The following is a 26279-nucleotide window of genomic DNA, read 5'->3' as shown; positions in this document are numbered from 1 at the left end:
GGAAAATAATTCCCCAGAAATTTGCAGTGCCACTATTCTTTGCGCTGGAAGAAGAAAGAATTAGGACTCACACTTGGATGAGGATTGCCAAGTCCAACGGTGTGGCAGACATAGGCCCCCCAGAAGAACAATTCAGGGAGTCAAGGAAAGAATTGGCCATGGTGAAGCATGCGGAAAGCAGGCAGAGGGCCAAACTACAGGAAGAGAACGAGCTAATGAAACAACAGCTACGGCTACAGGGAATTCATAAGGAAGACAAGCCCTCCATTCTAGGAGAACAACAGCAACAGGAAAAGCCTCCAGCAGACAAAGAAACCTCTGATGAACAACAAAAAGTGGACGGGCTGCAGGCCGAGGTTGAGGTGCTAACAAAACAGCTACAGGAGAAGGAGTCACAGGCAGCTGAGGAAATACAGTCTCTAAAGCAATAGGTACAAGAAAAGGAAGCCCAAATGGCCTGCATGGTCAGTTGGGTAGTAGAGGCCTTACAGTGTAGGCACCCTGCCAAGTCATATGCCATATATCTTAAAGATCAATGGTTGCAGCTCCAGATTAACACCTGGCCCAAAGGGGCACCCTTCCATTTGAAAACTACCATCAATTCATGACCTTGTCTGATAGCAGCACAGCAGAAGATAAGGCTAAGTTATCCAAATTCTATTTACACAACTTGGCCCTCCCAAACATGACTCTTTGGGACCCCAATACTACATTGGGAGATGTGCAACTTATGGCCATGGCCTCTTGGCTAAATCATGAGGAAAAGAGGGCAGCAGAGATTTGAAATATTATGAATAGGGAGCTGAGTGAACCACTCATGATTAGGGGAGAACCAAAGGATACATCAGCTCTAATATATGCCCATCAGCACCTGGCCAAAAACCCTCAGGTTTTACCAGATTACATTGAACAACAAGCTCAAGCCATTGCCCACTTTGAGGACATGGAAAGACTATTGGGGGATTTAGCTACATGCATGCTTGCACAAGGAGGTGGAACAAACTGCCCCACAGTTTGAAAATAAGAGAATACCACTCCCCAACCAAGATGAGGGAGGCCTTGGCAAGGGTACGCCTCTATAAACAGTTAATGCAAAATCTGCAGGCCAATTGGATCAGCCTAAAGTTCAGTCCTCCCTTGCTTTTGGGATTGCTGGAAGGAGTCAAGGAAGAAGAAGAAAACAGGCAGTGGGAGGAAGTGGAAAGAAAAGTAGGACTTCATGACTGAGAAGAAGACATCACCTCGGAGGCCTAGGATGTGAGGGAGGCAGTCAAAGCTATCAAGGATGATGGGCTAGATTAGTTGCTCAGAGGATGAGCAACCCATTTAGTAGGGGGGTGATGATGAGCCCCAAAAATGGGTAACTTATTGGGCTCATTTTGCCTATTTTTCTCCATTTATCCACCATTCTTCATAGTTTATGTATGCTTTTGAAGTATGTTTATGTTAATTGAATGAATGAGAATAGTCACTTGACCATGAAGGCTAATACGTGTTTGTTGCAGATTTTTGGACAACTTTTGGACCAAGGTCAAGCATTTATGGACCATTTGACAGCCAAATATGAGGGGACAAGGCTAAGGATTCATAGGAAGGGTGTCTCCTGCACTAAATGACCCCTTCCTCGAGTTCTCCACCATCAGCTCGGAGTTCAGCAGCCCACCAAAGTTGATTTCCAAAGGCAGCCGAGCAGCTTTTATGAAGTGGCTGAGTACTGCAGTTTTGAGCAGCCAAGCCCCTTGAATTAAGGAGGACTGCTGGAGGTCCTCGTAGTGTATAAGTAGGAAGGCTTCTAGCCTTCGTAGGTTACTTGTTGAACATTTGTATTTCGCACTATAGTGCTCCTTTGTTTCTCAATCCCATTTTGGAGCTTCTGTTGTAACACATTTTGGACATGGCTGTTCTTTGAGTAATGGAAACAAGTTTTATGTTGCATCAATTCTGAGCTTCTTTTAGGAGCTTGTAGCTCTTGGGGTTGGGCCCAACCCAAGTGGCAGGTCTTCCTCTGTGTATTGTTATGTTTTTGCTATTTTCATTAAATAATTTCTGTTGGTAGATTAAAATCTTGCTTGGTTATCTAGGTCAGTTTTGATGATTGAAAAAGATTTCATGTTTTAGAGTGATTTGATAGGTTGATAGCAGAAAAGATCTTCGAAAAAGGCCATCAAGCAACCTTGGATCTCACCTCTCCCTCTTCGGGACCATGAGCTGAGACCATGGTGTCCTTGCTACCACAAACACATTGTTCTTGCTTCTTCATGTAATTGCTAGTGTTAGTTTCTCGGTTGCAAAAGTTGATACCAGATGTGATTACATGCTTACATTCATTCTTGCTTGGTTTTCATAAGTTATTTCACATGATTTTCTACCAAGGGATTTCAGTTCATCACGGTTGCTAGTTCCTAGGTAAAACTAGGTTAGAATAGCTAGATACTTGGTTTGCATGATCTTTGTTTGGTTAGTTTCAAGAAGTAGTGTGCAGAAAACCTGAGAAACCTCCCTACCTACCCTTCCTCCATCAGCGCAACCTGCTCCATCTCCTAGCTCTGATTCTTGCCCTTCATTTGCCACATTTCCTCACTTTGACCTAATTTCCAATTTTTGTGCAACATTGCTCTATTCACCCTTGAACAAATCCAGCCTTCCTCATCACTTCTCAGCTCCAATTTCTAGGTCTTAGACCTCTTCACACCCTCATCCAACCTCCATCTCCACTTCTCCACCTTTCTTCCTCCTTCAATCCTCCAAACTCTCCTTTTGGAACGTCCTATAGAACCCTTTGCAGACTTCCTGTAGAAGATCACGAGAGCGGTTTTCTGAGATCCGATCACTGTGAAACTCTATGGAAGGGTGTTAGGGACCCCTTAGGACCTCTTCTCACCTTCCCAACCTCCTGAAAGCACCCTCACCATTTCCTTCCATCAATCAACCTCTGCACAGTCAAAACAGTTAAGCACATGCATAATAATTTTACAAGATTACTCAAAAATACAAAAAGACATTCCTTTTCAGATTTCACTGCAAGAGTAGCTTAGTCACATGCATTCTACATTTCTAGAAGTTAGTCTGTAGCTTAGTCACCGGTAGGGTTAGTCTGTAAAACTAGGGTTTGCTAGGGTTTACATTCCTTTTCCACTTCTAGCTTCTTTCTACAAGTAGACTAGCTTCCTTTGAGTTAGCTTTCATCCATTACCATTAAAAGCTTCTTCTAAGAGCTCATAGAAGTTGGCTTAAGCTCCTAGCGGACTTGTGCCAACTGATCCAGTGACAGCTGCGGCAAGAGCTAGTACTTGTGCATATAGCACCATCGCTTCCAAGTTTGTTACGAACTACCAGGTTGATAAAAGTAAAGAAGGGAGTCCCAGGAGTTGCAACATTATTGCTGCAATATTGGAGCCCACCAGCAGTAGAAGGTGAGATTCACAATTTGAACTTGATTTTACTCTCATTGCATGCATGGAAATAATTGTAATGGGAAGCATGTGGTATCTCGATAGTGGTGCCTTGTTCCATATGACATGAAATAGAGATATCTTTAGTGACTTGGAGGAGAAATACCTCAAGTAGAACATAGAGTCTGGAGATGATGGAAGTATAGCACGACGAACATTGGTACTATTACTTTTAAGATGGAGTCTAGCTCCCATCTCAGACTCATAGATGTGATGTGATGTGATGTGTGAGGTGGGATGATATGAAACCTTAGTTCCAAGAGTTCAGAAATTGGGCAAGATCCATTGAGGTGTTTTTTGTCTCATGGAGCATTACCTTACTACGGGGGCCCATAGTATTTAGTAGCAGGACAATGAGTGGCAGTCAGATAATGAGGAGTGAAGAGTAGTGTTGAAAGTAGAGTAAGAGGCTCAATAGTAGAGTCAGCAACAACACAATTTCCCCACTAGACAGTTGCAGACACAGTGTATTCAATTTATTTTGTTTGGATACTTTTTGGTTGCAGATGTTGCAGTAGCAACAACAACAGTGACAAGAGTTGCATATAGAACATTCTAAATGTACCGGATCAGGATAGAGTTGAATTCCTTTCTTGTTGAGAGGTAATGTTGAAAGAGAAACAATAAATGTTACAAATAACATCTAGAAAAGTCATAATTTAATTTGTCCTTGAATTAAATTAGGAATTAAATTGTAGTTCTATTCTCATAGAAACTTGTAACAGTTAACTAAGTTAAGTTGACTTAGTTGGCTTAGTAAATTCGAGTTGGGAGTCAATTTAGAGTCATGTAGAGTAATCCCTCAATTTTAGGGGTCCAAGTTGAGTTTTTATTGAGTTGTAATTATTTAATTCAGTTTAACTGAGTTAAATTTAGTTAAACTAGTTCTAACTATTGGAGGAACTAGTGAGTGGTCAAGTGAATTAAATTGGATTTAATTCACATCCAATGATCAATCTGATAACTAATAATTCACTCAAAAATAACTCATGCATGTCAGTTCAGGGGAAGGCCTGGTTGAGATTAGAGTTCAGGGACAGTGTACTATCAGTTGTACAATTTTCCAAGTTGTACAGATGGTGCATGTAATCATTAGAAGGCATATGATGGATTCTGCAGTTTTGGTGATGGATTTTCCCAATTAAATATGGGTTGATTCCCTTAGGGATTGTGCAAGGAAGTAGGGGCTTGGCAAGCAACAAATTTGGCTAAGTATTGTCTTAAGCTGGTTTGTGAAGCAGTGAAATAGTTTATACTTGTGCAGATATTGTTCAAGTTGAAGCATTATATTTTCTTCTTAGATCTTTTGTTTAATTCAATATAGATAGTCGGGGTTTTGAGCAGTTTCTTTCCCCAGGAAAATATTGTGTTATGTGCGATTGAAATTCTTCCTTTTCTACTTCATGATTTCATCGATCGGTTTATGTTTCTTCTAATGAGTAGAGTAGATTCATGTCTTTTATATTAGCATATCACATAAGAAGTTTGAATCTACAGTAAAATTCTACAATCCTCTCTACCTAGGTTAAATTCCCACAAGTAATATGATAAGCTTTGTTTTAATGGCTTTAAGCCTTGTTGTTAAGCCTGAGGAGTCCCTTGAGGACCGAAACATGTATATTCCTCATATGGCATATAAATATTTCTCCTAGAAAGTAATAGTAATAATAAATAATTGATAAAATATACAAATAAATATTAAAAATGAAAATATAATTCCAAGTTTTTATTGTAACTGTAAAATGTTTATTCAAGATATTAAACCCTAATAATGCTAAGTTTTTATTAAATATATTCAACTCTAACAATATTAAGTTGTTTATATATATATATATATATATATATATATATATATATATATATATATATATAAGGCCACAGGATGTAGGCCAATTGGCGATTCAAGGTTCAAATCCCATGTGGTTTAAGCCAACGAAGAAAAAAATAGAATCGGAGAGCCCCCTAGGGGAAGCTCAATTGGCGATGACCATGAAAATGAAGTGTTCTGTACAAGGAGTTTTGAGGTTCAAATCCCCTCGATTGAACTATGATTGTGGAAGGGGCATATGTAGGCACCTACGGGTTATAGTGGTAGTGGTTGGAATCAACCCCATGTCATGTGAGTATAATACCAACCCAATTGTAGATAGTCTACTTCAATGAATTTTACCCTTGAATTAATAAGCTCTTTAGTTTTATAATAGACAATTTATTGAAGACTACAAAATTTTATTCCATGTTGTCACATTCACAAAACATATTAGAATATTTATTTGTTAACAAAGCATTTTTAAAATCAACAAATTCAACTAAAACCATGAAAATTATTGACCTCTCCTTGTCCGTATTTTGATTAGGTGAAGTGTTGTTGTTTTATATCCATTGGTTATTTGAGTTGGTGAACTATGTCATCTTCTTTCGACTTTTCTTGGAAGATATTTCTAATACCTCCTTTCATATCACTAAAAGAGAGTCTTCTCCAATGCTTATAATTAAATTCCATAGCATGCTACATATGACTTCCAAAATGTTCATTCTTTTCTTTTGTTGCACCAACAAGTTCATTACGTTTATGTAGTGGTTGACACAATTGTGATCATTCTCTTGCACCTAAAAGTTAACAAATGTAGTGAAGCCCTATTCAACTTGATCTACTCCTCATGACATCTTAGGACTCTCCTAAACTCCATGTTGTCCTTGTGCTCCAGAAAACCCTTAAACCTAAAAAGTGAAATTAGATTTTAGAAGCACTATCTACTAAAGATTTACTACCCAAAGTGGAAGAAGAGATGGTCATTGGCTCTTTTAGTAGGGAATTTAGCATTTCATAAATGATAATGTATGGCAATCCTAAAGAACACATTTGACCAAAAAACAAGATCACAATCCAAAACTCATTCCGTAATGGGGTTTTTGCTAGAAGCTTATGTTTCTAGGCTCTTTAGCTAACATGAGAAAATTTTAGTGGCAATGGGAGAAAATAGACCAATGAAAAGCAAAGAGAGGTAAACTATAAATCAATAAACTAAGAACAAGTAACCAGTAAGCCAAAGGTCCATAAAAACAAAATACTAGACTTACGAGCCAGGTCCCAAGAATTTTTCTTCTTTAGTTATCTTTGCAAATGACCTTCGTATCTTCACCTATATTTAAAACTCCCATTCTCTTACCTAAATCCCTTATCCTAAAGACTTGAAAATAGATTAGAATGATTACAATTACTCCCAATAGGTCTTATGGTTATAAGATTAATCTCCCAATGCTAACATTTTATTACACTACAACATTCAATATGAATCATTAGGATGAGATTACACATGTAGGAAGGAATGAGTTATGTCTTGTGAGTTATCGCCCCCAAGCTTTGCCATTAAGAAATGTGATTAATAAATGTTGAAATGATTGATTAAAAACCAATGATTGTGGATAATATGGTTGAATCCCTCCCCATTTTGAAGGTATTGGCCTAATGTTAACTATGTATGCCCTTTTAGCCTAAGGATTAGCTTTTTTATTCAAACTCTTGTCACATGAAATAAATAAACATTGTTTAAGATTTTAGTTTCTTCTCTTGCTCTAATTGAGATTAAGGAAAACTTAGATTTCACCTATATTGAGTTATTGTTTATAGTTTTAATAGCTATCAAAGAATTTCCCAACAAAATCAATTACTTGCACCTTTTTTTTTTTCTAATTAAATAAACTAAAAAATGTATAAGTTTCAATTAAATTGTTTACTTGTACCAAAAAAATTTGATCATTCTTCTTCCTTCACCATAATACAGCCTACGACCCCTTAATAGCACTATATTTTTTAACATTTAACAACCATATTAAATGACTAATGGAAATTAAAAGTAAATATTAACCATATTAATATAAATATATAATCGAGTGTTGTCATGAAGTGATTCTAGAAGAGGGTGTTTGTTTTTTCTTCGGATAATATTAATAATGTAACCTTTCGATTATAATGAAATTAGTACATAAAACTACCTTGTTTATTACTTAGTAAAATAAGTACTAAAATTTATAGAATTATTCTTCCTTTCCATTCCAGGTGATTTTGACCTCCAAAGTTTTAAAAAGAAACACTCCTTTGAATTTAAACCTAGAGATTTTTGCAGAAAAAAACCACATATCCTTAATTCGAACCACTCAAAGTATAACGTCTCACACATAAGAACCCCAACTCACTAACCGACCCGTCTCTCCTCATTGCCTTATTAAATACCAAACCTTGACCAACAGACGTCGGTATTAACTTGATGGTACAGGGTGAACAAGTCGTCCTCCTTAGTAAACCCTAACACATGCCATATAAAAGTGGCAAATTAAGACCCTCGAGTCTTTCTAAATTGTTTAGATTTTATATTAGGAGGCTGTGATAATCTCGATTCATTTGACGAGAGAAAAGGAGGCGGATAGGATATAAGAAGACGGGCACTCACGAACTTCTCCTGCCTTACCATTTTTTCTTAGAATACGGAGAGATCTAATCTGTGAAAGGATTTCCTGCCATGGACGGCCTGTACTCTGCTACTGGAAAGCGAACACACACGGAAAATGAGGTTCCACAGAACAATGATCGAAATAAGAGGTGGAACTCTGGCACTGATAGAGAGCGAGCTTTGCCTAGTGTTGACAGTACTATGTATCGCATACTGTGTCCTGTTAATGTGGTGGGAAGTGTTATAGGAAAGGCCGGTAAAGCCATAAAATCTCTGAGTCAGCAGACGCGTTCGAAGATCAAAGTTACAGATACTGTTCCAGGCGTTGATGAACGCGTCATAGTAATCTTCAGCTCGCGGTCAACCAACCACAAGGAGAAGGATGACGAGGATTGCAATGAGAATGAATTTGAACCTGTGTGTCCTGTTATCACTTAGGTTGTCCTTAAGCTTCGGAAAAGGATACGACCGAGGTAACACAGACCAACTTTGGACTCCAGGTTCTAGCCAACCTGCAATCAGAGAGGGATCTCTCTTTTAGATTTAGCTTTGTTTTTTTTAAAAAGGATTTTAGGCTAGGTCTCGAGTTCAGAGGGTTTTTTGGTGGGAAAATTGATGTTTTCAGACAGAGAGGGAAGGCATAGTCTGGAAGTTTCAAACCATTGGGTGTGGAGTCAAGGAGTCGGACTGCTGGTGCGTTTTCTTGGTCACAAGAGAAATAAGGAGCAAGGTAGCTGCTCATGAAACAACAATTAAAGCTTAAAAGGATGGAATGAGGAATAAGGAATGAGAGGCAACAAAGAATCTCTCGCTATGCTTAAAGGGGGAAAGTGAATGAGCTCTATCTAGGAGCAGTTAAGAATTCCTAGAAAACTGTCAAAGATGGATGGATTAGGGGAAATATGAGCCGAAGGGAATTCATATTCATGACTGATCCAGAGGAAAACATAAAGAAACAACAGAAATTAAGCATAGAGAGTATTTAAACTAATTCTAAGCTATTCTTTCTTCCTGCTATTTAGACGGTATATCAATGGAAAAAAAAAGAGATAGGAAAACTTATTGAGTCATGTTGCAGCACATGAATTCCAAATTCACTTCTTGAAACCATTAGACACAGAGCAGACAGTCTTTCCTCCAAGCTTTTCAGCAGTCTTTGATTACAGAAAACATATCAGGTATACAGTGCGAGTCTCCACTGAAAAACTATCAACCAACCGACCCTTTAAACAATACAGAGGACGGTATATATAGGGAAGATTTATCCAAAATTATCTATTACAGCCGACCTAACAGGTCTGACAGAAAATTGATTACTTTAACCTAATCCTATCTAGAAATAAATGCCAGAAAATATCTTTGAGCTTTGCTGGGGGCAGTTGTATCAAAATGAATTAATATCTGTCCTGGTGGCTCTGTGCTCTTCATCTGTCGTATCTGTGCATTGGTCTTTGCACCCTTGCTGTTCGGTGGTTTTAAATGCCTCTGACTGTGATTTGAGAGCTAGGATGGGCTTACTCCTCTTGATTTGACTTTCTGGGGGGCTCATCAATGTTTAAGTACTTCGAGCCCTTTAAAAATCTTCGACTGATACTCTTTGGCTCTCCTTCTTCCTCTGATACCCTTTGGCAATAAATTGATGTTGTTCTGAGGTGCTGTGGGTCTTATTCACAAATAAATGGCCGCTGTTCGGCCTCTGTTTCTTTCGAAACTGCTTTCTGCCCCTTCCGGCAAGCTTCGCGAGGAAAAATGGGTCATTCGGCGTCTTTCAGGCTTGCTGGGGGCCGCAGAATGAAAAGATTCCCTGAAGATTCCCCATTCAGGCCCAAAAAATCTAGCGATGAGCGATTTGCACAAATCTCTCATGAAAAGCTGCCTTAGAATCGGATTTCGGGGCTTCGAAGTAAGATTTTCGTGCCTTTGCGCCCAAAAAGTGCTGATGACGTCAGCATGATGTGACATTGTACGGCAGGTGTCGTCAGCATGACGTCAGCTGGATGACGTGGCGGGATGATGTCAGCATGATGTCATCATGTACGGATGGTGACGTGGCAGGTACGGTGGCAGGGATATGTGGTAGTGACGTGGCAGGAGGCCATGCAGGCAGGTGACTCAACATAGTGACTAGGCAGGGGGTGACGTCACTGGGCAGGTGGGTGACGCACGTAGGGGCGGTTTCCGGTTTGGGCGCACCGCTTATGGACAAAGGCAGTTTCAGGGGAGAGGGCTCTGCCACAGCCCAACGCTTGACACGTGGCGGGAGGTACGGCGACAATACCGCCCATCTCCCGGATGCTAAAGCTCGGGCGTTTTGGACATGGGACGGCCCGCCCACCATTGATCTGCGGGGCGAAAGATCCAACCGTTGGCAGTAGATGCGAGGCGGCGGTGGGTTAGCGGGCGGGGATATTCGCGGGAATATTCCCATTTAAATATAGCGCGTGGTGGGTTTAGACTTAGGAAATGGTAGGTTTATGGGTTTTTTGAGCACGGGTTAGCAATTTATGCCCAAAACTTGGGGTAAAGGGATAAAAAGTGGGTTTTTGATGGTTTTTAGAGTTAGGGAAGAGGTTATTAGTCTAACCAGGTGTCTGATTAATCCCTGCTATGACTCGGATGGGCTAAAAACAGCCCCAAATGGACCATTTTTTCCCGGGGTTATAAAAATATGGCTATATTGCCAGGGAGGGAATATTTACGTAGGGGAGTTTTATAAGCATAATTTAATAGGGGAATGGGAAAAACTGATAGGGAGTTATATAATAAATTTAGTAGTTAATATGGAGATGAACAGAGGGCGCTAAGGTATAAGACCTTGGGCTTTGTTGGGAAAAGAAGGCTCACAGAAGATGAGTGAGCAATCCTTGGGTGAAGCAGATCCTCACCAAGGCAAATGTCATGGAAATGATGAAACTGAGAGGCTTAAGCAGATCTTGACCTCTTGGGGATGTTAGTAAGTGGCTTTGGGGAGTTTAGAAGAAAGGGGAGTTAGTGATGTTCACCTTTGAGCCCTTTTTGCATAAAATTGCCAGTACTGTGATTTGAAAAGATAAAATACTTTGTACCACAAAACTGATCACAAATTATCATTCTGCAACCACACAGCTACCTACCCGGCCTACCTTTCTAACATTTTTCTTCTCTTTTTTTTTTTTATGGGTGGGTGCATTTAGACTTGCAGACCCAGCTTTACAATTTTTATTTTTTCAATTTTTCCTATCTAAATCTACACTTATTTCTGCCAGGGCCCAGATTAAATAGTTGGGTCCCTTTGATTCTCTACTTATCTACAAATCTGCCAAGATTTAGCTGTTTGGACAGATACATTCTCTATATTCTACAACAGGAAATTGAAATCTAGGGAGACCAAGATTTAGCTATTTGGCCTTCCCTTAACTAAAAAAACTCATCACAAATGGAATACAACAGTGGCATTTGGACCAGCACACTTTCATTGCTTCTTGTGGAAATATGGAACACTGTAGCTTGCAGAGTATGACATATTTGGCATGTAAAAATGTCAATCATGAAAGATGAATACCTGCTGCAGCAGGAGGCTTACAGTGGCTCCACTTGGGGATGGATTTTCCTTGTGAAAAGCCAAGAACAGTAGGTAAGACTGCCTTGTTTTCAATTGCTGCTGTATTCTGCAAAATTTGCTTGGCCGGTTGCCTTATTAATCCTACCTACCTACCCTAACCAGTACTTACTTTTTCGTTAGGTGAAATGAAAAAGCCAATGCAGCCACTTAAGCATTATAAATATGAATGGCCCCTGCTGCTTGTGCTTGCTGTTACCTGAAATGGGGATCTTGCAATCTGATATGGCTTTATTAATCTTTGAGAAGATTAGGAAGCTGCTGACCTTCTTTACTGAAACAAGAAGCTGTACAAAAGGGTCCTATAGCATATATACATTATTGCTGGACTGAACTAAAGAACTGAACAAAAGTTTGGGAGAGCTATCATGCTTTAGAATTGAGGGATCATCAACCACTTGATACCGTGGTTCGCAGCCTACTAGCGGAGAAGAGCAGTGTTTTACCTCATCACGCAGTTTACCATCAGATGAATTCTGAAAAGCAAGGGATGGTAGCTGTAATTCTTTGAAAGTTGGCTCAGATGGCACTTGACAAATTTGTGCTGACTGCTCCTTTTCTTCTTCAAATATCTGAGATGATTGAAAACCGATAGGCAGGAAATCCAGTTGGATTTTTTGGTCACATGTTGCCGCTTCTGAGTCTTCCTCACTCTGACCTTCACTGACACTTTGGGGCTGCAAATCCAATGTTAATGCTTTAGGAGTAGGGCCTGGACTTTCCTCTAGCTGACCAACAATAGAACATGGTGACACTTGATTATTATTAGCATGATAATTTTCCCTAATAAACTGAAAAGACTTGAAACAAAATGGTAAAGTTCCTTCGCTGAAATCAACACATTCTGCGCTTTCTTCCTTTTCTTCATGGCTGAGATGGGCATTCTGATCATTGGGTTCAGGCAGCTGAACCTGAACTGAGCTTTCTGCCAGAATAATGTCTGACTCCTCTGTAAGGCTGATTTGGTCGTTAGGCTCACAGTCATCATCATACTGATCATATTTGGGCAGACAGTTGAAAGAAGAGAAGCTATTATATTCATACATTATATCAACAGACTGCTCCATTAAGTATGGAGGTATGAATATGTCATCTGTTTTGTGGCAGGTTTGTGCATGTATATCATTACTTTCCTTTCGCAAAACAAATCTGTTCTGGTGCTCTAAATGTTCAACTTCTGTTGTGCACATCTGCTTTAATTCCTCTGCTTTCTTTACAAAGATATCAAGTTCATCCCCTTTTTCTGCTTTCAACTTCTCCTCCCTAACTTTCAGATTAACCTCTACATCTACTGCCATGTTCTGCATCTGTCGCATAGTAGAGGGGCTCCTTTCTCTCAGATGGAATTCTATTTCTGGATCAAATGCTGCTGGATAATGTAATAGGGCCAAATCAGGGGGAGGTCTTATATTCAATGGTATAGAATGATAAACTTGATTGAATCGATCAGAAAATTGCTGAATAGAGTCATTTGGAATCCTTTTCAACTGATTATATTCTTCTATGAGCGCGAGAAAATTTACTTTGATCATCCATCTATCAAGGAAGAGTTTGAATAACTGCTGGAGATTTGAGATGCTTGCCTCAGGCAATGCTTTAAACCAAGTCCTAACTTCACTTTGCAAAGAAAGGGCAAACAGCCTAAGACTAACATCCTCATCTTCTACTTCAAAAATGTTTAAATAATCATCAAAAGCCTGGATATGCTTTTGGGCAGTAACTCCATTCTCTCCATCAAATCTTGGGAGATACATGGGATGATTTTTGGGCAAAGGATTAAGCACAGGAGGCAAAATGAGTGGCTTATATCTATCAGGAACCTTACGAGGCAGGGGATTGTGTACAGGGGCTAAATGATTAGGTACAGGGGCTACATGATTGGGTTCGGTGTGCATAGGGATAGGATGATTTGACTTGACAGTAGTGTCCCCCCTGACTATAAGGTGAGCATTAGCAGCATCTAGAGGCTGTTGTTCTAATGTGCAAGGAGGGCTTTCTTCAACATTTTCTATGGGAAAAACATAAAAGTCAAGTTCAAAAAATATGTACAGCAAAATTTTATGGAGGAGAAAGAACATGACCTCTTGGATAATAATCCAGGTCAAAAGCCTGATCTGCTCAAAAATTTCTTTTGGGCTCATTTCTCCAGTGGAGTCTTTATTATGAGGATGATGTGGAGTCGCCAGGTGGATATATTAACTTTGAGTGCCTGATCTCTGTCCACCATCAAAGATCAGAACTAGACTTGAAAAATGGTTGTGAAGGTTTGGTTCCTCCCAGTGGAGCTTTCCAACTTTCTTTGTGACACTTTGTGAAATTATCTGAGGAAGTTCCCCAGCGGAGTCGCCATTATGTTATCACTCAGGTTGTCCTTAAGGTCCGGAAAAGGATACGGCCGAGGTAACCACATACCAACTTTGGACTGCAGGTTCTAGCCAACCTGCAATCAGAGAGGGCTCTCTCTTTTAGATTTAGCTTTGTTTTTTTAAAAGGATTTTAGGCTAGGTCTCGAGTTCAGAGGGTTTTTTGTTTTGTTTTTTGGTGGGAAAATTGATGTTTTCAGACAGAGAGGCAAGGCATAGTCTGGAAGTTTCAAACCATTGGGCGTGGAGTCAAGGAGTCGGACTGCTGGTGCGTTTTCTTGGTCACAAGAGAAATAAGGAGCAAGGTAGTTGCTCATGAAACAACACTTAAGGCTTAAAAGGATGGAATGAGGAATAAGAAATGAGAGGCAACAAAGAATCTCTCACTATGCTTAAAGGGGGAAAGTGAATGAGCTCTATCTAGGAGCAGTTAAGAATTCCTAGACAACTGTCAAAGATGGATGGATTAGGGGAAATATGAGCCGAAGGGAATTCATATTCATGACTGATCCAGAGGAAAACATAAATAAACAGCAGAAATTAAGCATATAGAGTATTTAAACTAATTCTAAGCTATTATTTCTTCCTGCTATTTAGACAGTATATCAATGGAAAAAACAGAGATAGGAAAACTTATTGAGTCATGTTGCAGCACATGAATTCCAAATTCACTTCTTGAAACCATTAGACACAGAGCAGACAGTCTTTCCTCCAAGCTTTTCAGCAGTCTTTGATTACAGAAAACATATCAGGTATACAGTGCAAGTCTCCACTGAAAAACTATCAACCAACCGACCCTTTAAACAATACAGAGGGTGGTATATATAGGGAAGATTTATCCAAAATTATCTATTACAGCCGACCTAATAGGTCTGATAGAAAATTGATTACTTTAACCTAATCCTATCTAGAAATAAATGCCAGAAAATATCTTTGAGCTTTGCTGGGGGCAGCTGTATCAAAATGAGTTAATATCTATCCTGGTGGCTCTGTGCTCTTCATCTGTCATAACTGTGCATTGGTCTTTGCACCCTTGCTATTCGGCGGTTTTAAATGCCTCTGACTGTGATTTGAGAGCTAGGATGGGCTTACTCCTCTTGATTTGACTTTCTGGGGGGTTCATTAATGTTTAAGTACTTCGAGCCCTTTAAAAATCTTCGACTGATACTCATTGGCTCTCCTTCTTCCTCTGATACCCTTTGGCAATAAATTGATGCTGTTTTGAGGTGTTGTGGGTCTTATTCACAAATAAATGGCCATTGTTCGGCCTCTGTTTCTTTCGAAACTGCTTTCTACCCCTTCCGGCAAGCTTCGCGAGGAAAAATGGGTCATTCGGCGTCTTTCGGGCTTGCTGGGGGCCGCAGAATGAAAAGATTCCCTGAAGATTCCCCATTCAGGCCCAAAAAATCTAGCGATGACGCAAATCGCTCATCAAAAACTGCCTCAGAATCGGATTCTGGGGCTCCGAAGTGCGATTTTCACGCCTTTGCGCCCAAAAAGTGTTGATGACGTCAGCATGATGTGACATTGTACGGCAGGTGACGTCAGCATGATGTCAGCAGGACGACGTGGCAGGATGATGTCAGCATGATGTCATCATGTACAGATGGTGACGTGGCAGGTATGGTGGCAAGGATACGTGGCAGTGACGTGGCAGGAGGCCACGCAGGCAGGTGACTCAACATAGTGACTGGGCAGGGGGTGACGTCACTGGGCAGGCGGGTGACGCAGGCAGGGGCGGTTTCCGGTTTGGGCGCACCGCTTATGGACAAAGGCGGTTTCGGGGGAGAGGGCTCCGCCACGGCCCAACGCTTGACGCGTGGCGGGAGGTACGGCGGCAATACCGCCCATCTCCCGGACGCTAAAGCTCGGGCGTTTTGGAGATGGGACGGCCCGCCCACCGTTGATCTGCGGGGCGGAAGATCCAACGGTTGGCGGTAGATGCGAGGCGGCGGCGGGTTAGCGGGCGGGGATATTCGCGGGAATATTCCCATTTAAATATAGCGCGCGGTGGGTTTAGACTTAGGAAATGGCGGGTTTATGGGTTTTTTGAGCGCGGGTTAGCAATTTATGCCCAAAACTTGGGGTAAAGGGATAAAAAGTGGGTTTTTGAGGGTTTTTAGAGTTAGGGAAGAGGTTATTAGTCTGACCAGGTGTCAGATTAATCCCTGCTATGACTCGGATGGGCTAAAAACAGCCCCAGATGGACCATTTTTTCCCGGACTTATAAAAATATGGCTATATTGCCAGGGAGGGAATATTTACATAGGGGAGTTTTATAAGCATAATTTAATAGGGGAATGGGAAAAACTGATAGGGAGTTATATAATAAAGTTAGTAGTTAATATGGAGATGAACAGAGGGCGCTAAGGTATAAGACCTTAGGCTTTGTTGGGAAAAGAAGGCTCACAGAAGATGAGTGAGCAATCCTTGGGTGAAGCAGATCCTCACCAAGGCGAATGTCATGGAAATGATGAAACTGAGAGGCTCAAGCAGATCTTGACCTCTTGGGGAAGTTAGTAAGTGGCTTTGGGGAGTTTAGAAGAAAGGGGAGTTAGTGATGTTCACCTTTGAGCCCTTTTTGCATAAAATTGCGTATATTGTGATCTGAAAAGATAAAATACTTTGTACCACAAAACTAATCACAAATTATCATTCTGCAACCACACAGCTACCTACCCAGCCTACCTTTCTAAAAAAAAATTTATCCTTTTTATTTTTATTTTTTATGGGTAAGTGCATTTAGACTTGCAGACCCAGCTTTACAATTTTTCTTTTTTCAAATTTTCCTATCTAAATCTACACTTATTTCTGCGAGGGCCTAGATTAAACAGTTGGGTCCCTTTGATTCTCTACTTATCTACAAATCTGCCAAGATTTAGGTATTTGGACAGATACATTCTCTATATTCTACAACAGGAAATTGAAATCTAGGGAGACCAAGATTTAGTTGTTTGGCCTTCCCTTAACTAAAAAAAAACTCATCACAAATGGAACACAGCAGTGGCATTTGGACCAGCACACTTTCATTGCTTCTTGTGGAAATATGGAACACTACATCTTGTAGAGTATGACATATTTGGCATGTAAAAATGTCAATCATGAAAGATGAATACCTGCTGCAGCAGGAGGCTAACATGTCCTGCTCAGGATGCTCTTCTGAGAGTGCATTCTGTTATTGTCCAACAATGATCCGGATTTAAACAGGAACATAACAAAATACAGAGATAACCATAAACAAAAAGATGCAGTGGAAATAATACTTTATTTCATTAATGGAAAATACTGAAATATGCTTACAACCATAAATGGAAAGAAACCAGCTAGGGCGATGGTAGCTTATCTCTGAGAAGAGATGTGCGGTTACATGCCTCTGAACTATTCTAAAACTGTGTTACAATGAGGCTCGAAGGCCTATTTATTGTTGAGAAACAATGGAAAACCCTTCACATCCCAAAACCTAACCCTAGAAGATGGAACGCCAAATTGTGGGCCCCGTTTGGGTAAATTGGTACATCAATTTCCCGGGGTCGTAACTTTGGCATACGATCTCCGTTTGACGCGTACAATAGCTCGTTAGAAAGATCTATCCGATTACTACCACTTTGGGAGGCAACATCGATTTATGGGCCCATGTTGCCCCAGATTCCCAAAAAAACATCGTTTAGGGCCTCAAAACGGCTCCAGAAGTTCAGGACCCGAAAAACGGCTAAAAATAGTAAACTGTGCTGCAATTTAGGAAACTGAAAAGACTGAAAGAGACAGTTGTGGGGGTCCAAATGGGATAGGTGGGTGGCCACCAAAATCCACCTGGATCATTCCTCCCCCCTTAGGAAGCAATGGTCCCCATTGCGTTGAGTTCCTCCATCTGCTGAACTTGTCCTGCAATCTCTGATGTGTCCAGTGATGGTGGGAAGCATGGTTGACGATGGTCCACATTGAACATTTGGTGCCGACGAAGGAATGGAGGAATGATGTACTCCAAAGCACTATTCCCCATAGCCTTGGTACTGCTGTAAGGACCATGTCGGAGTGATCTGAGCTTCTGATGGGTTCTCGTAAGGCATTATTTCTATCGATGCAACCAGACTTTATTGCCCACCTGAAACTTGTGTGGTACCCATGTGGGTGAAGAGAAGTTGTTCCTGTGTTTTATCATGACTGTATCCCTTTGCTGCTGCTGCTACATGGAGGAACCCTTTGCAGGGGTCATGGATGTAGCAATGATCTTCCCCTTACTTTGGGAGTGAACCAGACAGATAAATTTCCTGGTCTGTGGGATGAGCTTGCTGCCTTTCTTAGCAGTGATCAAAGATGTGGCAGTAGGTGGGGCTACCTCTGGTATTCTGTATAATGAATTACTCAAATAAATATTGATAGCACGAGGCCTTGACTCATACACGGCATGTCGCCTCCACAAGTATGGTTGGCCTAATAATACATCACAAACATCCAAAGGTGTAACATCACACAATACCTCATCTCTGAAGGGCTTGATGCTGTATGGAAGGCGGCACTACTGGCGAACTTTTAGATCTCGTCCTTCGTGAAGCCACCCGATATTGTATGGCTGCGGGTGCGGTGTAGTCGGTAGGCCCAACCGCTTCACAACCTCTGCTGAAATGAGGTTCTTTTGGCTACCACTGTCGACAATGAATTGCAGCGGCGAACCCTTCACCCACATCTGTGAGTGGAAAAGATGCTCCCCCTCTTCTGGATCTGCAGGTTCATTCTTCTAGATCTTGGCAGTGGCAATAGTGGCGCTGGGATCCGCATCAATGATCTGCTTCCCTTTGCCATTCCCCTTGTCAGATTCTGGCTCAGGGTCAGAACATGCATCTGATTCGGAAGCCTTCAACTCAGCCACCAACGACTGCTTGGTCCGACACTCACTTGTGTTATGAGTGGGACTCTTGTGGAACTCACACCACTTTCCTGTGTCCTTCTTCGGCTTCGTGGTGTTGTTCTTTTCTTGCAGCTTCGACGGGTTATCTTCGGTCACCCCGCCTTGGCTTTGTCCTTTGGGCTTCTGATTTGCAAATCCAAAGTCTCGCTTCTTCTGTTTGAAATTTTTCTTGATTTTGACAGCGTATCGGTATGCTATGCCGAGTGAGGGGATGTTCAAGAACCCCATCTCTTCCTGGATGTATTTGTGTAGGCAGCCACGGTATTTGAGTACCAGATGCAGCTCAGAATCTTTGATACCCAACTGTGTGCGAAGGGTATGAAAAATGTTTGTGAACTCCGGCACATCTTGGTCTCGTCTCTGCCGCAGTGTGGTCCATTTGATGTATTTGTCCTCATAGCTTCCGACAGGGTAGTACTGCTCCTTGATGGCATCCCGGAAGTCATTCCAAGTGGGTGCGGCTGAAAATAGTGAACCTGTACTTTCATCCTTCTGCTCGCAGTAGGTTTCCCACCAGTCCTTGACGTGGGGGGCTGCTTTGAGAAGAGCAAAAACAATCTTTTTCCCGACTTGAAAATTCGTGAACAGAAAAATACCCATCTAGCAGATTTAACCATTTATCTACAGCATCTGCGTCTATTTGACCCTCGAAGATGGGGATTTCAAAATTAACTTGTACCTTGAAGGGTGTGGCATTTCCAGAGTCGTTGCTGGAAGCCGATGCGTCGCCTCTGGGGAGCCGTTGAAGGATCTGCGCAAAGCTATCCATCATCACATTCCTTTGCCACTCGAGTGCTTCTTCGAGCAAGATTTTGATAGGATCTCCTGCCCCCTCGTCTTTCTTCTCATCCGCCATGGGAGGCCGTCGGGATTTGCGAGGCTGGTCTTGCAAAGATTCGACCATTTCAAGCCTGTTACACTAAAAAATGTCACCATGACTATTTACAGTTAGTATGGCTCCATCCACTGTCATACTATCCTCCTTGGCAAGTCTCATGCCTCTGCTCTTCATGTCAAACTTCAAGAAGAATAGAAAAGTCATTAAAAGTCAATTATCTCTGGTACTCAGTTTCTCTTAGCCTTACCTGCGTGTATGCAACCCAAGTTCACAATACCTGCGTACTTGTACGCTCTGTATGTAAAGGGGTGGGTACGTACTCCTGTAAAGGTGAAAAGACGCAAGTTTCACTCCAAAAAAGTTACTTGTGGTCATTTCTAGAGTCTTCTAGAAGCTTGTTTGACGTGTATGAAGCGCCTCCAGATGGTTCATGTATCCCTACCAAAGAGGAACTTATCCCATCAATAGGGGAGCTATCCCATCCAAAGAGGGGCTTATCCCATTGATGGTGGACCTGAATAACTTCCTCTAGAGCACTATAAATACAGGCATTGGGCCAAAGGGGGAGGAGGTTGAAAGCTGAACATTCCCAAGGGTAGATGTTGCTGGAATTAGGACTTCCTTGTAGAAGCTTGTGAGGAGAGATTACCATCTTTACTTGTTTCCATTGGGAGGTGGGTGAGCTGATCAGAGTAAGGGAGAACTCTTGTGGACCCTGGGAGGAGCTTGCACAACACCAAGGCTCAGGTTGTAATGGTTCCTTTTGTTACCTTTTAATACAAATTAGTCCATTCTTCTCAACAATTTGTTATTTATGAGTTGTTTCATATACTCCTTGGTCTATATGTTAAATATGTTTTATTTTATGTGATATTCAGGTGCTATTTAATCGTTTGATTGTTAGTGAATGCAGGTTTCGAAGGGAAGGAGGAGCTCATCTGGATCAATGAAGCTGGACTACTGCAACAGCGTTGGATTACAGGTAGGATCTAAACACTTGATTTCTCATATTGTAAAAGCATATTTAGGGAAGGATTGCTCTTATTTGTCTTGTTTGTCATTAGAAAGTCTTAGGCTTTCTAGGAAGGTCGGTTGTGTCCGCACTAACGACTCTTTCCGCGTGAAAAAATGGCGACTCCACTGGGGACTCCATGAATGTGTTTGAGTTCTTTTTGATTTGATATTTTGGTCTGAGAAAAATTGCTTGTTTTTTGATTTTTGGTTGTCTAGCTGTGTATTTGGGTGGGTTAGCTTAGAGTCAATTTAGTTTTTTATTTTTCTTAGCTTTGCCAGCAGTACGCAGTCTCTGAGTTTGACACAGTGCGTACTTGTACGCACTGCGTCTTTGTGCACAGTGCGTACCCGCGCCTGTGTGAATAGATGACCTGCGTACCCCTGTCAATTTTGAGAAAATTTCAATTTTTGCTTTTTTGCTCTTTAGATTTTGTTTTCAATTTTTTTTTACTACCCAGATCCATCAGTTTACTGTCAAAGATCTTCACCTGAACTTGTCCCATTAGTGTCGAGGGTTTTGGTGGAATTCATAGGGATTTTGCCTTAGGGTTTGATTTTTTAACTGGTCCTGTAGTGACTTTGGCGTTAGAGGTTGTCAAACTTTGGATCTCCCTGGTTTTGATCAGTCCTCTTAGGAGTCGGGCCTGTCATAGAAATCACCCTAGTGAGAGACCTACCTTTGTGTCTTCTCTTTGCGAATCTCGAAAATTTTGTTTGTTAAAGCCTTGAATTCCATTCTTGAGAAAAAAGAACAAAAAAATTTCGATTTTGTTTTTTGGTTAGTTTATGATTCTGCATGAACTGATCCTTAGTTGCATTTTGACTAAGTAAAACATCCGGGAATCATCCTTGTAGGCTTTTGTCCTCATTATTTTTTGCTTTTAGGTAAATTTCCTTTTAATTTGCTTTTGAGTGAATTTGATTTGATTGTATTAGATTTGTTAAATTTGATTTGATAAAATAGTTTTACATGCTTTATTAATATAGAAAAAACACAAAAATTCTTTTGGAAAAAGTTCGCTTTGGAAGCATTTGTAGACTTTTGGGAGAAAAAGGAAATTTCGTAGAGTAATTAGTGGTCATGAGTTGTGTGCTTTGAAAAGATAAAGAGAATTGTTTCTTTGATTGTCTTTACTAAGAAAGTTGTTTTCTATAAAATTTGCATTTTCCAACTCTCTTAGTTAGGAGATTCATTGAAAAGAAAAGTAGTGTAAATCATCTTAGGTGCATCTTTGTAGTGGTTGCGAGTCGAGTCTACACACCACCAGTTTCATCTCCACTACCTTTTGTCTTTAAGAAAAACCATAAAATTAGCGCTTAAAGTAAAATCAACTTAGTAACTTTTATTTACTAGGGCTCTGAAACACCAATTTAGATCAGGCTAGTGTCTTGGAGTAGGAGAGTAATTAACTCTCCAAGACAACAAAACCAAACAAGTAGCTTATCTTGTGATAGAATAAATCCAATTGTCTCATTTGTACTCTGGGAAAGCTCCTCTTAAAGGAGAAGCACGAGCTCGTGTACGAACCAGTGAGGGGATCAATCCTCCCTCGTTGGGAACGACGCCAGACACGCACGTATTACAAACGGTAAACCTCGGATTAACCATTGTCGAGGAGCCAGGGGTCACTTGTCGGTAAACCTTGGATTATTGTCAAGGAGCCGACAAGGGGATTGAGCTTGATACTCTGCCCTTGCGTGCTGTTGGAGTGTAGACTATTCCCCCAGGTGCATTTGTTGCGGTTGGTAACCTTAGTGACCATTATCTTTAGGATTCTACGGAGGTGACGGTGGAGGGAAGATCCCATTGTACTTGGAGCAGACGTTGGCTAGACTCACTTGGATTTTCCGGGGGGTTCACTTCACTCGAGATGGTTAAAGTGGAGGAACTTGTGCCGGTCTATTCATGAAGCAGGTTGCCGGGGTAACTGTTCCACCCGCCACTTCTGTACTGAATCCAGCGATGTTGGGTTTCATCTCCAACTAGCGTTTTCAGTCTGGAAGGCTACTGTTTGTGCTTGGTTTGACGCCCTAGATTCTTTAGGCGTGTGATTCAAATTTGTTTGGTTCTTTAGAGACTTTAGGTGGTTTGCTTTGAGATTTTACTTTGTTTGCGTGTGCAGTAGTTAAAAGTTTTTAACTGTGGCGGAATTACCGAGACAGTCCCGTAGACTTCAGGGTAAGTCTCCTGAGGTTGTGTCTGTGGCCGAATTGTTGAGGAAATCCTGTAGACTTCGGGGTGAACCTCCTCAAGACGTCCCAAGTCATTATGAAGGTTTAAAGGTCCTTGTAACTCCTCTTAGCGGCAGTAGAGTAGGTTCACCAGAAGAAGGAGAGTCTTCGTTGGTAGTCCATCAAGATTACCAAAGTCTAGAAACATGTTATAATCCTGAAGCAGTTGAAGTTTCTGAGCTTGCTGGTAGTTTTTCATCTACTAGTTATATAGGCAAAGAACCTGAAATATCTGAACCTGTTACTCCAACTTCTAGTGTACAAGATTCACCTAGGGTAGAAAGAGTTATCACCGAAAATCTTCCTACTGGTTTGATAGCTATTGAAGAACTTGCTTCAGAGGAAGAATTAGGCGTATCTATCCTTGAAGATCAACCTACTATTGATCTAAGAGAGCGTGAATCTATCTTTTACAGTCCTCCTAGAAGTACTACTCGGTACCTTTCGTTAACCAATTATTTAGACAACTCAGGGGTATGTTTTTCTCCACCTCGTACTCCTTTTCCACCTGGAGGTATTTATACTCCTGTAAATATGTCTGGTCAGTCGTCCGTGTTCACTCAATCTCTTGAATCTTTCTTACACGGCGGTCCTTCTGTTCCCACCGGGTATCAGTCACTTTCTGGTACCTTTGCGGGGGCATCTCCTCAACCCATTGATCATGGGTTATTAGCTGGAAACAATGGTAATAAACCATTGGGTGTAGGGGACATTTACATGATGTTAGGTTCAGTTCCCGTTTCTCAACCTCAAGGTGGCCAATTACTGCCTGGGGGGCAGCCTCAATTAACGCCTGGGGGACAACCTCAAGGTACACAAATTGTGTCTGGGGGGCAGCCTCAAGATCATTATGTACCTATGGTACAATACATGCCTCAAGGTCAACCCCAGCCTCAATATGTACCCCAGGGTCAACCTCAGTATCAATATTTACCTCAAGGTCAAGGCCAACCCCAGTATCAGTATTTACCCCAAGGTTATCAACCTCAAGGTCAATACTCGGGTCAAGGTTATCAACCACCTCAAGGTCAGTCATATGTTCAAGGTATGGGAACTGTACCTTTCAGTTATCAATCCTATCCTCAATCCAGTTACGGGTCAATACCCCGGAATGATAGTGTGGGATCCATCACAAGGTCAACAGGTGTTGCAGCCAAGTATACAGTTGTTACCTCAAACTGGACAACTCGTAGTTTCTGGTTCACCCCAGTAACCGCAACCTGTCCAGTCAAACGTTCAAACTTTTGTAACTTCGGTAGTTACTCAGCCGCCAATTGCACCTAGTACTCCATCTCAAACGGCTGCTGCAACTACCGCAACATCTACCGCACTTACTTCTGGAGTATCGACAGCTCCGGTTTCTACTATCTCTGCAACCACTCCTCAGACATCTTTACCGTTGTCCGGATCTACGATTCAAACTACGGTCCAGATGCCTGTAGGGCAGCCTGGTTTAAGTACTGTTGTAACAAGTCAACCTCAATTTACCTACCAACAGTACCAGGGACAGTACCAATTTGGTCCTGCTGTCCAACAACCGGTTTACCAGTATCAACCGTATCCTGGGTACACTTATCAACAACCTCAACAACCCCAGTACGGTCCGGTTAATCCTAGTTTTCCAGGAGGATATAATATCCCGAATGCGATTCCTGTTCCAAGTTATCCTGGATATCCTCCTCCTGGGACTGGTCTTGTGACCCAGAGTTTTAGAGATCCTAACCGGCAGTTACCGTTTATCGCAACTTTGGATTTACCAGACTTGACATGCCTAACGAATGATCCAATTCAATATCTTCCGTTCTGGCCACCAATGACAAATAAGTTGCCCAGTGATATACCCAAGTTCGAAGGTAAGTCTGGAGAGGATCCGTCCAATCACGTGATGACTTACCACCTCTGGTGTGCTTCAAATTCTATCTCGGATGATTCGATCCGCTTATGTCTTTTCCAACGTACGCTCATTGGTCTCACGGCCAAGTGGTACATTGAATTACCACGGGCCTCTTTTTACAATTTTAGCCAGTTAGCTACCTCGTTCCTAACTCATTTTCAGTTGCCGGTCAAATACGATAACGGCACGGAGCTATTAACTTCATTAAAACAGTCGACCTCCACCTATATTTCCGATCATATTCATGAATGGAGACGTCGAAGACGTTTAGTGAAAGTTTTTATCCCGCACCAAATCTTAGCTGAATGGTTTGTAAAATCATTATTACCGAAGATTACTGAAGATGTAGCTAAGGCCGGAGTAGTTACTGAGGAGCAAGTCATTGCTCAAGCCTAGTACCTTGACTTAGTTTACACTCAGTCGGGTACGTTGCACGAGAAGATCCCAGATCTTCCTAAGTCGAATCAAATCGCTGCTGCTCCTTCGGGGTCTCATGCTACTGATGGCATGATTAGTACGGTGAATACGAAAAGTAAGAAGAAGTCCTCAAAGAATTCCTCTCCAATAATAACCTTACCGGACTCCCCGACAGGAGAGTCTTCTCCTGAAATTACCGCTGACATTCATGCTGTAGAGACATCTACGGCTAAATCAAAAAACGGTGGTAAGAAGAAAGGCAAGAAGGAGGATAAAGCAGACAAGGCTCCAAAGGAGAAAAAAGAGAAGTCGGAATCTAACGACGAAAAGCGCAAACCTCGCTATCCTTGTTTAATTTGTGAAGAAGATCATTTCACAAGAGATTTCCCTCATCGGGCAGAGGTTGTGAAAATCGTTAAAGGTTCCCCAACTCCTGCTGTTTTGAAAGATCCATTTCCGAAGCAGGAGAGTAAAATGATAGGTTCTTCCTCGAGTGCCAGTGAAGAACCCATATTGATGATGTCTCATGTATGGATTGCGACTCGATCGCAAGATTATGGTAGTAAGAATCTTGTTGATGGTAAAGAAGCAGAATCTTCTCATTCTAATCCATCAACCTCAGCTCCCGGTTCCGATCCACTACAGATCGAGAAACCTAACCCGGACTTGGTAATTAAACCGCCTACCAAGGGTATACTTCGAAAGTCTACTTTCAATCCACATGCGAGAGCAGCTCAGAATTATAACATTGTTGAGGATTTAGTTGTTTCACCCTCAGCAATGTCGACTTTAGAAGTGCTGCAATCATGCCCAGCACAACGAAAATTACTCTTGTCGGCTATAGGAGCTGTTGATATTCAGGACCCGAACCTGATAATCTTTGATCTAGAAAATAGTACACCGCGTCTCCCTCATCAAATGGCTTTCCAGATTCCAATGATAGTAAAAAATAGGCCTATTCATCAGACTGTAATTGATGAAGGAGCTTCTACGTGTATTATGTCGATTCAGTGTTGGAGGTCGCTTGGTTCTCCTTCACTTAACCAATCCCCGACGATTCTTAAGGCCTTTGATGGCCGTGGGTTCCATCCGTTTGGCATTCTACAGGATTTGC

General features: G+C 41.5%; 1 protein-coding gene across 1 annotated transcript in view; it reads left to right on the top strand.

Moving 5' to 3' along the window:
• The first annotated feature begins 7972 nt into the window (after nt 1-7972).
• The window catches only part of LOC149207059 (KH domain-containing protein At4g18375-like), a 28955-nt gene continuing 10648 nt past the window's right edge, over nt 7973-26279 (top strand). The window contains exons 1-2 of the mRNA XM_089397908.1: nt 7973-8322; nt 16996-17048. Of these exons, the coding sequence (XP_089254034.1) occupies nt 7973-8322; nt 16996-17048 (403 nt within the window). The remainder of the gene's footprint in view (nt 8323-16995; nt 17049-26279) is intronic.

Source organism: Pinus tabuliformis, chromosome 1_2 (genome assembly GCF_031772625.1).
Source record: "Pinus tabuliformis cultivar Carrire ecotype Pingquan chromosome 1_2, CPIR1, whole genome shotgun sequence".
Lineage (NCBI taxonomy): Eukaryota > Viridiplantae > Streptophyta > Pinopsida > Pinales > Pinaceae > Pinus > Pinus tabuliformis.
The sequence above is the reverse complement of the archived record's forward strand: the minus strand, read 5'-3'. Positions and strand labels throughout refer to the sequence as shown.